Source organism: Vigna angularis, chromosome 4 (genome assembly GCF_016808095.1).
Source record: "Vigna angularis cultivar LongXiaoDou No.4 chromosome 4, ASM1680809v1, whole genome shotgun sequence".
NCBI lineage: Eukaryota > Viridiplantae > Streptophyta > Magnoliopsida > Fabales > Fabaceae > Vigna > Vigna angularis.
The window spans coordinates 6,702,854-6,715,681 of record NC_068973.1 but is presented as its reverse complement, the minus strand read 5'-3'; the positions used below and the strand labels follow the sequence as shown (position 1 = coordinate 6,715,681).

The 12,828-nt window shown below is 31.0% G+C and overlaps 1 protein-coding gene across 2 annotated transcripts; it reads right to left on the bottom strand.

The window, feature by feature from the left end:
* Positions 1-2,437: 2,437 nt before the first annotated feature.
* On the bottom strand, positions 2,438-7,991 carry LOC108331229 (UDP-N-acetylglucosamine transporter UGNT1). 2 transcript variants are annotated; one of them, XR_001832351.2, is made up of 11 exons: positions 7,777-7,991; positions 4,778-4,854; positions 4,538-4,699; positions 4,314-4,447; positions 3,862-3,992; positions 3,725-3,769; positions 3,532-3,629; positions 3,232-3,339; positions 2,973-3,100; positions 2,786-2,842; positions 2,622-2,701 (listed from the first exon to the last, which is right to left on the bottom strand). XR_001832351.2 is itself a non-coding variant. In XM_017565875.2 (10 exons), exons 1-10 carry the CDS (start codon positions 7,907-7,909, stop codon positions 2,627-2,629), a joined length of 1,020 nt encoding a protein of 339 aa, XP_017421364.1. In that variant the 5' UTR covers positions 7,910-7,991; the 3' UTR covers positions 2,438-2,626. The 2 variants fall into 2 exon arrangements, 1 of the variants encoding a protein (XP_017421364.1); XM_017565875.2 differs by lacking the exon at positions 2,973-3,100 and having other exon boundaries at positions 2,438-2,701.
* Between the last annotated feature and the right edge of the window lie 4,837 nt (positions 7,992-12,828).

Below are 12,828 nucleotides of genomic sequence, written 5' to 3'. Positions count from 1 at the left end.
GTCCATTGTTTTGCATATGCCAAATTGTTCCACGCCCTTTCACGGCCATCTTAGAGTCATCTCCGAAAGACACAAATTTGGCCTCCACCGTGGTGAGTTTATAAAAAAAGTTCTTGTTTCCACACATATGATTGCTTGCCCAGTATCTAGATACCATACTGAGTTGGTAGAAATCTCATTAGTCTTTGATTTCAAGCATGTTCTAACATCTGCCTTCTTTAGCTCCTCAAGCTCAACCCTCTGTTTATTCATAATCTCATTAGCTTCATCCAGAAGCCTCTGTATCTACTGAATCTCTTCATCTTTTTGTTTGAGTTCCTTTTCCACGTTTGTCGTACCTTTTACCGAGACCAATTCATCCATTATTGAGACCAAATTTTCCATGTCCACTGCATCCGAGCTCTTTACCAGCAAGAGTTCTTCTGCATCTTCAGTAAGGAGATTAGTCTCCCCCTTTGTCTCGGTCTTGCAATACTTTGCAATATGGCCAGCCTTGCCACAGTTGTAGCACTTGATTGATCTACACTTATTTGCAGAGTGGTCATACTTGCCACACTTAAAACACTCAACTCTTGACAGATCTCCTCGGCCTTTCCTTTGTCCTCAGTCACGCCAATTCTGTTGACCGGTTTTCTCTTCATTATCATTCTCAAAATTACCTCGGCCACATCCACCTCGTCCTCGGCCTCCTCATCCTCTGCCGCCAGGACCTCGGCTCTGAGTAATCCGAGATTTATTCGAGTCAAACTGTACTTGTAATGCTTGATCGTCAAGTTCAACATGATCATCCCAACTCCTTCTCCTTTGTTCGTGGGCTTCTAATGACCCAGCAAGTTCATCCACTGTGAGAACTGACAAGTCTTTCGATTCTTCGATGACACACACGATACTTTCGAAATCTTTTGTAAGGGATCTCAAAATTTTTCCCACAACCCGGCATGATGGCATTTGTTCTCCATTCCTTCCAAGTTAGTTGGCCACCTTTTCCACCCGAGTTATGTACTCGGTTATATGCTCTTTAGACTCCATCTTCAACTGTTCAAACTCTCTTCGGACTTGTCTAACGCGTTTATCACCTTTAAATGCAACCTCCAATATCTCACACGCTTCCTTTGCTGATTTGGCATTCGCTATTTTTTCGAATCCCGACTCATCTACTGCATTGTAGATAAAATACAATGTTGACCCATCTCTTGGACATTATTTCTTTAACGCGGATATATGTGTCACCGTCTGATGTTCATCTTCATCAGGTTCAACGTATCCGTCTTCCACCATATCCCAAATGTCTTGGGATCTCAATAACGCCTTCATCTGTAGGCACCAATTAGCATAATTGGTTTTTTTTGTCAATTGTGGCACACTCATACCATTTACAACCTTTGCCATCTTTCTCCAAAAAAAAATCAAGCAGTCACTTTTTCTCTCACGATGTTTGACTCTTCCCTCTCTCCTTTTTTTTCTTTCTCTCGGTACTCAGAGCATAAAGTTCTGATACCACAGATGAGAAAATCTCACAATACACACACTCAGATATTTTCCTAAAATTGAGTCTTATTATTCATTGATAATTGAAGGCTTTAAATAATCGTGACACTTACAATGTTACGGAAATAAAAATAAAATCTGACAATAAAATATCAACTATCTTGAAAATAAAATCTGTTTAATTTATCATAAAATAATATTATACCTAGATAAATCAAAAATTATAACTACGTATCCCTATTTTATCTATTTTATCTGTATCAAATCAAACTAAATATTACTACCTAAAAACTAAAAAATTAAGATTTAAACAAAAATTATTAATAAAACCCTAAAATTTAATTTATCCCAACAAATATTGCAATGTGTGTTTTGTTTTAGACTATCGAATGATTCAATCAGTCTTAACGATAGATGATCTGTACGTTCTTATATTTGCTATGTGTTTTCAAAACTGTCTTGCGTAAACAAGACGTAACAACAAATGTTTCTCTAAGGTATATATTACATAAAAGTTTTTTCAAATATAAAGATTCATATCTTCAACAATAAAATCCAAGTCTATCATACGGTCATAAGATAAATTTTATATGAAAATAGTATATTATGTATGTTTAACAACATTTAATATAAGATCAAGACTTTTTATATCAACCTCCTAACTAAGAACACATTGAGGGATGCATAAAAGATTCCATACTAATGACAAAGATCAAGCAAAGTTCAGTTATTAGCAAAGAATTGTTGCAAAGGTCATTTAAAGAAGCCTATGGAAAGGAATCAGGGTGAAGAAGAACATACTCAATTACATACAATTCTTTCTATCTTATAATGCTCAAATAGTGTTAATAGTTCTTTGTGGCTGAGTGAATATATTGTCATTATAAATGTGTTAATTCTAATTTCTAATGTACATTTAGTTCATTCTCGATTTTTATTCCCTAAGGTATATTATTGCAGACAATAACACTTTATACTGTAAATAGTCATAAAGATGGTTTGATACTTGATTTTTCTTCCTTCCCACTATGTAAAATCTACAAAACTTGGGGGGCACAATACGATGCTTTCTGGTTTTCTGATCCATTTAGGGAAGTAGTCAACCCCTGTTAAACTATGAAAGCTCGTCCTTATTTCCCTATTTCCCTTGAAGTTTACAATAGGCATACAAACAAGATCCCAGAAAGCCAAGAATTTGTCCAAGAATATTGAACTGTGAACAAATAAAGCATAAGAAGAAAAATTTAGTGAGCTTAGTGATCAAGAAATTCAAGAATACGAAAGAATTTGTTCTTACCAAATCATATGGAAGTCCTCCGAATAGTAACCAACCAAAGCCACTAGTAAAAACATCCTGGACCAGAGGAACAGATCAGGAAACAGTAAACATAAGAATCATGAGAAGCACAAATTTTTATGTTTCAAAACTAAATTGGTATACATAGCATCTACAATGCATGCATTACTTCAAACATTTTGTGTACCTTGTTATGAAAATGCTGCTTGTGTAAGTAGAAAAACAAACGGCTCATATACTTCAACAGTGAATATTTTTAAAAGCAACTTTGCTTATGAATCAACCTCCCATCAGAGTTAGAACAAGAGTCCATGGCTATGTAAAGAGAGAAAAATTATTTTCATGTTTAAACTAACGGTTTGTGCTGCCAGAAAAATCTTAAGGTAATTTTGATACATACTTTAAGGATGGCAAAATGGGCAACGACAAAACTATAAATAACTGACCTTTAAATTACCACAAATTGCCTGTGTAAGTGCCGAGTTGATAGTTGTGTTCAACACTACTATGTAGTTTATAAAGAAAGTGAAAGCACAAGAAAGAAGCATAACAACCTGCACAACATTAAGATTCAAATTTCATATAATGCCTCCAAAAACTATCATAGACAGTTTGACGCTATATAACAAGAAATGCATGACTGCTGTAGTTCTATTAAAAACCTATGAATATCAGATTACAAAGAAGTTTGAGATGGAAGTATCAGAATTCGATTTGTAGAGGAAGTTAAGAAAAGAAAGAAGCACCTGAAATCCAGGGTAGAAAAAGTATGGAAAGTTTAGTGTTGTTTGGAGGTCTCCTCTGAGTAAGGACCAGAGAAACAAGATTGGTCCACAAATCACGACTAAATAGAAAATAAGAATCGAGAAAACTGCAATTATTGCTAAGAACAAAATGGCATTGAAGATTAAAGAAAACTTCAAGATCACTGAATGTTACCGTTGCACCATACAATGCCAAAAATGTTAAGGCCGGTGGATTTACCTATGAAAAGTCGTGAATTTGTGAATATTCAATGAAGAAATGGGTAAAATAATGAACAGAATGGGTAGAAGAAGAAAATGATGAAATCTTACAAAGACGAGAAACAGAAGCAAGGTACACCGCCTTACACATGTTTTCTATGAATACAACTGAATAGGAATAAGAATCAAATGTGAAGTCGCGAGCTCCAGCAACAAAAGCCCCTGCTATGATTATCCCAACGCTGAAAAATCCCTTAGTTCGTTAGGCACAGTAACATAATCGCTCAATAATTCAATGTAGGAAAAACTTAATCGCAACAACTCCACCTCTTTGCTCGAATACATCATATTATTGACGATAACATTAGTTTTATAAAGTCAAAGGATAAAAGCAACTTTAGAATATATAAGTAAATGTGACTTAATTAATCTTATAAATAAAAAATTTACTTTTTTATAATTATTTTATTTTATAACATGCATCAAATAAATATAAATGTATGTAATTCAACCATTATAAAATATCTAAACAGCAGATAAAAAAAATATTGAGAGAGACATACCTTCCGACAACAACTCTTGAATGTATCTGTCCTGACAGAAAATACTCCATAACCATTGTGAAGGCCACTACAGTTCGCCTCAGGGTGGTGTACATCGGAATGTTTATGCCTCGCACTGCTTCCATCGTCACCACCTATTATCACAAAGGTGTAAACAATGCTTGTAGGAGAAAACTCGTGCTTCTCTTCTCAACGAAAAAGGCTCAAAACAAAAAAGTGCTTACCATAAAAAGCAAATAAGTTAAAGCAAGAGGAAGTGTTTGGGCCAATGTCCTAAAGGACACAAATACTGCTGAATTGCTAGAACCGCTCAGCGATTCACTAGTTGTGAAAGAAATCACCTTCAAGGATTTCATCGCACACAGAATCATGAATGCAAAAACCATCTGAAACCAACAAGTACCATAACTTTTCAACAGGAAGCTCAAAGAAATGGTCATAAATCATCTTGAAAAAAGAGCAACCTGAGAAAGTGTGATGACATTTGCAAAAGGGAAATTGTAAGAGGAGAGGGCTGCTTTGTTGAACATGACCAAGAGAACTGTAGAAGAATCAGTCATTACATTGAACTGTTACAATGGCACATTCTATCTATGCAGCAAAACTCAACCAGGAACAACTGAATACAAAATGCATTTTTTAAAATTAAAAAAGTATATATTAAATTTAAATTTAATTTTATACTATGTAAATTGTGTTTGTCATTTAAGTCAATGTTCACTACAAAAAATACATCAGTTTAGTCAATTCTAAATATATGCTAACTTTTTAATAAATAAAAGTAAAATATTTGTATTAGTATTGAATTAAAACTCACTGGTTGATGCTATTATTAGAGTTTAATGTTAGACAGTTATAGAGTCAACTTACTTAAGTTGAACTAATTATTTTTAATTTTTGTTGATAAATAAAATATTTGTGCTAGTCAGTATTGACTTATTAGTTTGTACTAATTAAAAATAATATTAAATATAAATAAATTAACATCATATATATTAATATATTAATATTATTTATTTTTAATATTTATATTTATTTAAATTAGTATTTTCAAAATTGACACCAATTTTATTTATTATATCTTTTATTTAAATTGGCACCGATTAGATTAATATTGATATAGTACAATTTTAATAATATTTATTTAAGTTAGTATCGTTTTAACCTATATGTGATATGAATCTTTATGAAAATGAATTAAAACGATAGATTATACCTAATTTAAAAATAACAAATTTTTTATTTATTTTTCTATATAATTTTTTTCACATATTGATCTCATTTATCTATATTTATTTTCTTCATATACTCCAAATTGTTTCTTTTGTTTTATTTTTGTTAAAAATAGCGACAATGTACAATAATTCTTTTTTTAAAATTATTGTTATCAGTGTTGATTATACTAATACAAATTAAATTATCATTAAAAATAGATTTCGTTAACTTCAATTAAACTAACGTTAAATTAATAAATTTAAAATAAAAATATATTAATTAGCATCAATTTAGTTAACAGTAAAGTGTTTTAATTAAAAAATAATTTAAAAATTAGTTATAGAATAGCATTAGTTATTTAAAGCCGGTTTTTAAAATTGGATCATAATTAATCAGTAATCGTAATTTTATGATTTGTTCACTATTTAATAACATTGACTCGTTAAAATTCACTTTTAACCAGCTCTAAATATACATATTTTTTAGTAATTAATTGTGGGAATTGATTTTTAATTGAAGTTACATTTTTTGAAAGTACTTTTTCACAAGTTATAATTTGTATAAGAGGACATGTTTTAAAAAAAATTAGTTACTATCATATCCAATAATCTTACATTATTTATGATAATCTTACATTATTTAGAAGTTGATCTATATTGTTTAGAAGTTGAAGTCTAAAAAAAATTAATGGAATCCTTAAGAATCAAATGTTTGGTCATCAATTCTAGAGATAGAATATTTTCTTTTTAATTTTAAAAAACGTTTCAAAGAATAGAAAAAAAATTATATAAATTGTGTTTTACTTCGATTTTTCAACTTTTAAACTTGTGAAATTATGATATATATAATAAAAATCTTATGTATTATGCTTTTAGAAAGAAAGGGAAATGCCAAGGAAGAAAATTAAATATAATGAATGAAAAAACTTGGTCAAATGAGACAACAAAGAAACACCTGAACCTGAAATTGGGTCACTTAACAACCAACACATAGTAGAACTGCCTAAAAATCGTCTCATCTTTACAAAAGCCAAAACTATACATATTCCACAGAATAGGCCCCACATCCTCCCAAAATTTCTATACAATATATTCCACAGAAAAATTAATTAGAGTAGGTTCGAATTTTACTAAGAAAATTCATGAATTGAATTTAACTGAAGTTAAAAGAAATAACTTAACATTATAATTAGTTCTAAAAAAATGTTAAACATATGAATGAAAACTGAAAATTGATTTGAATATTGTAATTAAAATTCAACCACAGCAATAAATTTGATTAGAGTAATAATGAAAATATAAATTTGACCTTGGTGGGAACATTGGACTTTCAAACGAATTTATCTGTAATAATGTGTAAGTGTAAATGAAAATGGCTTCAGGATGCAATGTCAAATGTGTATTCAATAATAGCAGCTAGGGTTTCAATTTTGCATTCCTGAAGTTGACACTTGTAAGTTTTATTTAATGGAGCACTTATACCATGATATGGACCTCATTCCTCTCACTGTTAACTTTTTCTTCTATTATCATAAGAACAACTACCACCACACCTTCATGTCAATCCTACAATGTTTCACATGAGATATGGTCCCCACCCACCACCTTATTTTCAATGAACCTTCAAAAACAACAACTTCTTACTCTGCTTCTTAAAAGTATACATGTTAATTGTGTTAGGTTTTTTTCAGAAGAGAGATTCACAAGATTCAACACCAACTAAATGTAAATAAAGTTTATATATAAAAGTGTCCAAAGTTTAAGGATAAGTCTAAGTTATTCAATCTAAGTCTAATCATCTTTATAATATTATAATATGGAACTTAGGATTTTAAATTATAAATAATATTAGTTTCTTTTTATATAAGTTGAACTCATATTAGTGTTATATTTTTTAATAATTTTTTTAAAAAAACTCAGATTTATCAAATTTAACTTTTTCTATCAAATTTGAATTCTTAATCAGTGGAGACTCAAACTATTTTTGGATAATTTCTATTTTTCACGTTCAAAACATCATGGAAAGATTCCAAACTCTAAAACAAACATGAACATAATCATTTTCATTATATGCCATTCTATCTCACACATGTTTCAGCTAATTTAGAAATAAAGAACATGTTCAGACGATGAGAACACAGTTAAAAAGCTAAAAGATTTATGCAATATACGCTAACAAATACTAGATATTAATGTACATAATGAAGAATACTTAGGTTAAAAGTAGTATAAGAAAAAGAATCACAAACCAGAAGAGGCCATATAAGATAAAGCAACGAAGACTCCCTTTTTTGTCATGGCTGAAACTTTTCGCTGTCTCTCTTCATTTTGTTTAGAATCTTCATGAGAGAGTGGCAACATCAAATTCTTCCCAGACTCCATTGATGTTGTATATGTACTGCCACTAATTCGTTTGTATGAGAAAGTTATTTTATAAAGAGTGGATATAGAGAGAAAGAGAGAGAGAGAGAGGAAGAGGGTGATCAAGGGAAGTGAGGGGAGAGATGAATTTATATAGCATGATCCTCACTACTTTTTACCTTATTCTGTGACAGACAAAATGGTCAACATGTAGATCACTTTTAAATGGCTTTTTGGTCAAAAGAGTCCAAAAATTACATATCTTTTTTTTTCTTTAAGCATCCTCTCCAAAATTACGTATGTATAAGTTGAACTCAGATTATTGATTATAGTATTGTTTTTCTCTTACATGTTTTTTTTTGCTCAAAAAACCTATCGATGCTATCATAATTAAATTAGTTTTGATTACTGACTTATACAAAAATACAAAAAGATTAAGATCAGTGGTGTTATTGAAAATTTAATTGTGAGTTTAAGTCGTTTAAAGAATATTGAACTCAAAGTTCATTTGAGTGAATTCCCTTTCTAAAGATATGTCTGCACACGAATTCTTCTTCTTTCCTTTTTAATGATAGGACTTACATGAAAACGATGTTAATTAACTACTTATAGAACAAATGAGATGTAAAAAACAGGCCGAATAATCAAGCTCATCAATTTCACACAAGAAGGACAGAATTCCCGAAAAGAGGACTTGGTAGCAAACTAAAATGCCGAAGCCACTTAGCTGACAAGGCAATATTCTTTCCCACCAAAGATCTAATGATGGCAAAAAGGTCTAGGTCATCACAAAATTCCCAAATTAGGCTTCGAGATTGTATAATGGACATTTTAGTTATGAAATTTTAAATTTCTCTATTATTCACTTCCTAGTTTTACAAGAAACTAATTTGTTTTCGTTATTTTATTTATTATAGAGCTGTCAAAACGGATCACCCGGTCCGACCTGGCCCGACCCATCACTGGTTGGTCACTTAGTGAGTCAACCCAACCCGATTCATTTATTAGCGAGTCAGAAAAATTCGAACTCGGTCCGACCCACCACGGGTTGGCTCACCGGCTCACTTAATTACAATTTTTTTTAAATAAAAAAAATTACAAACTTTCTATAATTTAAATCTAAACAAATTTCAATCAAAAAAAAATAATAAATATTTTTTATAAAATTAAAATTAAATTTTAATAAAATAAAAGTATGTAGGTGGGTTGGTGGGCCAATCTGGCCCACCACGGGTTCAATCCGCACGAGCCGGGTTGAGATCTGACCCGCATAAAAAATACAATTTTTTCAAATCCAACCCGACTCAAACACGTGGTAGACCGGGTTGACCAGTGGGTTGTGACCCATTTTGACAGCTCAAATTTATTAATATTATTTTGCATCAATAAAGGTTTATAACAAAAACTGAAGAGTAATGAAAAATTTATAAGATTTTTCATGCTCTTTGGAAGAGTCTTGAATGTATGATGAAAGGAGAAAAGGAAAAGAATTTTAAAATTATATATATATATATTATTTTAGTATTTTTTGGTCTTTTTTATTTTTATTAAATTAATCAAATTATATAATTTTTAAATTTTTTTTTATTTTTTTTCCTCACTAGTTTATATTGTATCAAAATAGAAATATTCAATTGTATTGTTTCCAAATATTTTTATTACATATTTTTTCCTTCTCTACTAGTAAATATATATATATATATATATATATATATATATATATATATATATATATATATATATATATATATAATATGAAACAAATCTTTCCATGTTAAGCTTATAATATTATTATAAAAATAGTTTTTAACGTTTGTTATTTTTTACTTTTAACTTGAGAGGAAACTTTGCATCATATAAAGAGACATCAAATTAACGATAAAGTAGAAAAAAAACGTTAAAAAACGTCGATTATGCGAGAGTATGATGACTTTTTATGACAAATAGCACAACACATTGTTGAAAGGCTTTTAGGTCGCACTAAAAGTCAACAAACCCTAGTCCCCACTAATGTAGTATAGGACAACCAGGGAATCAATCCAAATACTCGGCTAGAATTAAGTTTAAAGTGTAGAATTGAATCTTGTATTTATTTAACACCTAATGAACTACTAATGCAAGGTGGGGAAATGAAATATGAACAATGAAATTAAAGAGAAAAGAATGAATGAATCAAATCTGTATAAAGGAAAAAGATGAAGAAATAAAATGTAATTCGAAATAAAAGAAAAGAAATGAGAATAGAACTCTAAACTACCTAAACAGAAACAGAATTGAAACTACTATGAGAACTTAAATGCAACTAAAACTAACCTATGAATGCTAACAGTTAACAGTACAAGGAAACCAAAACTAAAACTGAACAAGATACTAAGATGCCTAAAAGAAGTAGTATATACAAGTATTAGAACCAAAAGAGTGGACATCCAACATCTAATCTACTGAACCTAATCTATATTCACAATAAGACAAAATCAAAGTAAGAAGTATTGGCTAAAACAGAAATCAAATTGCAATGAAACCAAATCAGCCACACAGATCACTCTATCCTAATCTATATATCATCAAATAGAAAATAGGAGCAGAAATCAGAACTGAAACAAAACAAGAACAGTATTACAACACTGAAATTGAATTTAATCTGACAATTATGAAGCTTAACATCTCTCAAGAAGACCTCTTGATAAGTCATGCTCACTATGGAGTCATATTACATCCAAAACAGATGTAGAAATGTGGATGTTTTCCTTCACAAATCTCAAATAAAGTTCAATTACAGAATTAAAATCACATACAAAAAAAAAATAATAGAAGAAAAAGAATAAAAACACAAAACTGAATGAGTTTTTATGTACTGGACTCATCTTTGGCTCGAGAAGACATCTCGAAAGTGAATGCTCAAAATAGAGTCATTTGATTCCAAAAGGAAATATAAAATGCAAAGAATCATAGTCCAATTCGTTTCTTCATTGAAACAACACAAGGAACACATAAGCATGAAACATAACAGAATAACAAAACACTGAACATGTGAAACATCAAGAACAAAGCGTATTATTAACGAGAAAAGAAAATTACAAAAATTGTACCGAATACATGCTCAATCAGAGTCACCGCGGGCTGTCACCACCGTGATGTGCGCTCTAAAAGCAAAGAGAACGGAACCCTACTCTATAGAAGGTGGAAAAGAACCCTAATCTACAGAGCTTAGAACTGTAAACTGAAAGTGTATCTCAAAGTGTGTAAAAAGTATTCTATTTACATGGTGAAAAACCCCTTTATATAGGGTTGGAAAACGAAAAGAGAAAGGGAAAAAGAAAATAGGAGAGGGGAACCTTGTTGTGACGCTTCCAGCTTCTAATCGGACGGCCACCCTTCTTATCTACTTTGATCACCAACCCTCCGATCAGCTTCAACCTCTCCACCAATTCGAGCTTCCCCTTTCGGTCACGTGCCAGTTAGCTCCGTTCAGCTCTCCTTCTATGGGCAGGATCAGACCAGCTATGGAGCTTTTCTTCCTTTCTCTTCCCTAGCTCTCAAAGGGTTTGGTTTTCTCTTTCTCAAATGATCTAGGGCTTCCTTTGTTTTTTCCAAAATGAATCACAAATCTCAGACCCCCAATCAGCTGCAGCAAAACGACATCGTTCCACTTAATTTGAGTCAGCCCATGCAACGGCCTAGTTCCATAGTGCAATTCAACCCCAAAGCATTTCAATTAAGCCCACATCCATGCAAGTGACAATCAGAGTATTAACTTCCAATGTGGCAGGACAACAACCTAAATTCAATCCAGCATCTCATTCTCAAATGTAGCCCAATTGCAGTGTCAGCATCCCAAGCAGCCCAATCATTTGTAGTGGCCCAATCAGTGGCATCAGCACCAACCTAGTGCCAATCTAGCAGCACAGCTTCAATTAAATTGTATCTGCAGTAAAGAGAGAGAAAAAAAATCCAAAATTAAAGAAAAGAAAAGGAAATTTAACAAAGAAATATTTTTATCAAAGATTTTCTAAGGAAACAAAATAAGATTTTCTAATTATTAACAAAAACTAAAAATTACACCTAAAAACCTATTTTTAACTAAAATTCTACAAATCTAAAGATTTAAAGAAAATTCCTAAAACAAACCTAACTCTAGACAATTAAGAACAAAAATGCACTAACAAAATCTTCTAAACATAGAAAATAATGCAAATTTGGAGAGTTATCACACATCAACATTTAATTGGTACCATTTCAAACAAAGTTCTAATGTTGTTGGGTCCTCCATCGTTTCGGTAAATTAGATGCTCACTCTTGTTTTGTGTTCTTCATAGTATCATCTTTTATAAGTGATGAATTCTTGAACTGCTGAAAATGTAGCACAACTATTATGTATGAATAAATGTTTAAAGTTTGATCAGATTTCTAATATATATATATATATATAAATATATTATATTTGTCCAATCATTTCTAATTGCAGCTCAAATAATTATTTTTATCTAAGATATGACATTATAGTCACATTCTGATGAATATTTGTGTTTGTTACACTAAACATGACAAAGAAAATAATCATATATCAAGGTCATAAATTGACATACAAAAATTAATAACTTTAAGATAAATGAGTTCCAACCTTTGGATATAATACTTGAATTTGGTGTGCTCTAGGTAGGGCTGGGCACAGTTCAGTAAAAAACTGTAAACTATAGTTAATCTATACTATTTGGTACTTAAAAAACTTAAACTATTTGTACTAAAAACCAATTATACTGTTTAACAATTTAGTTTAAAAATACTGAACTTAGTGTACAGTTAACTGTGAACTGTACAGTTAATTGTGAACTGTGATTTATGTCATTTTCTATCATAGTGGTTTAGGTCATTTTTATGATGGGTTTAGGAAACACCCTGCAATGATGCTCTGTTCCATGGAGAAACTTGATGCAGTGACG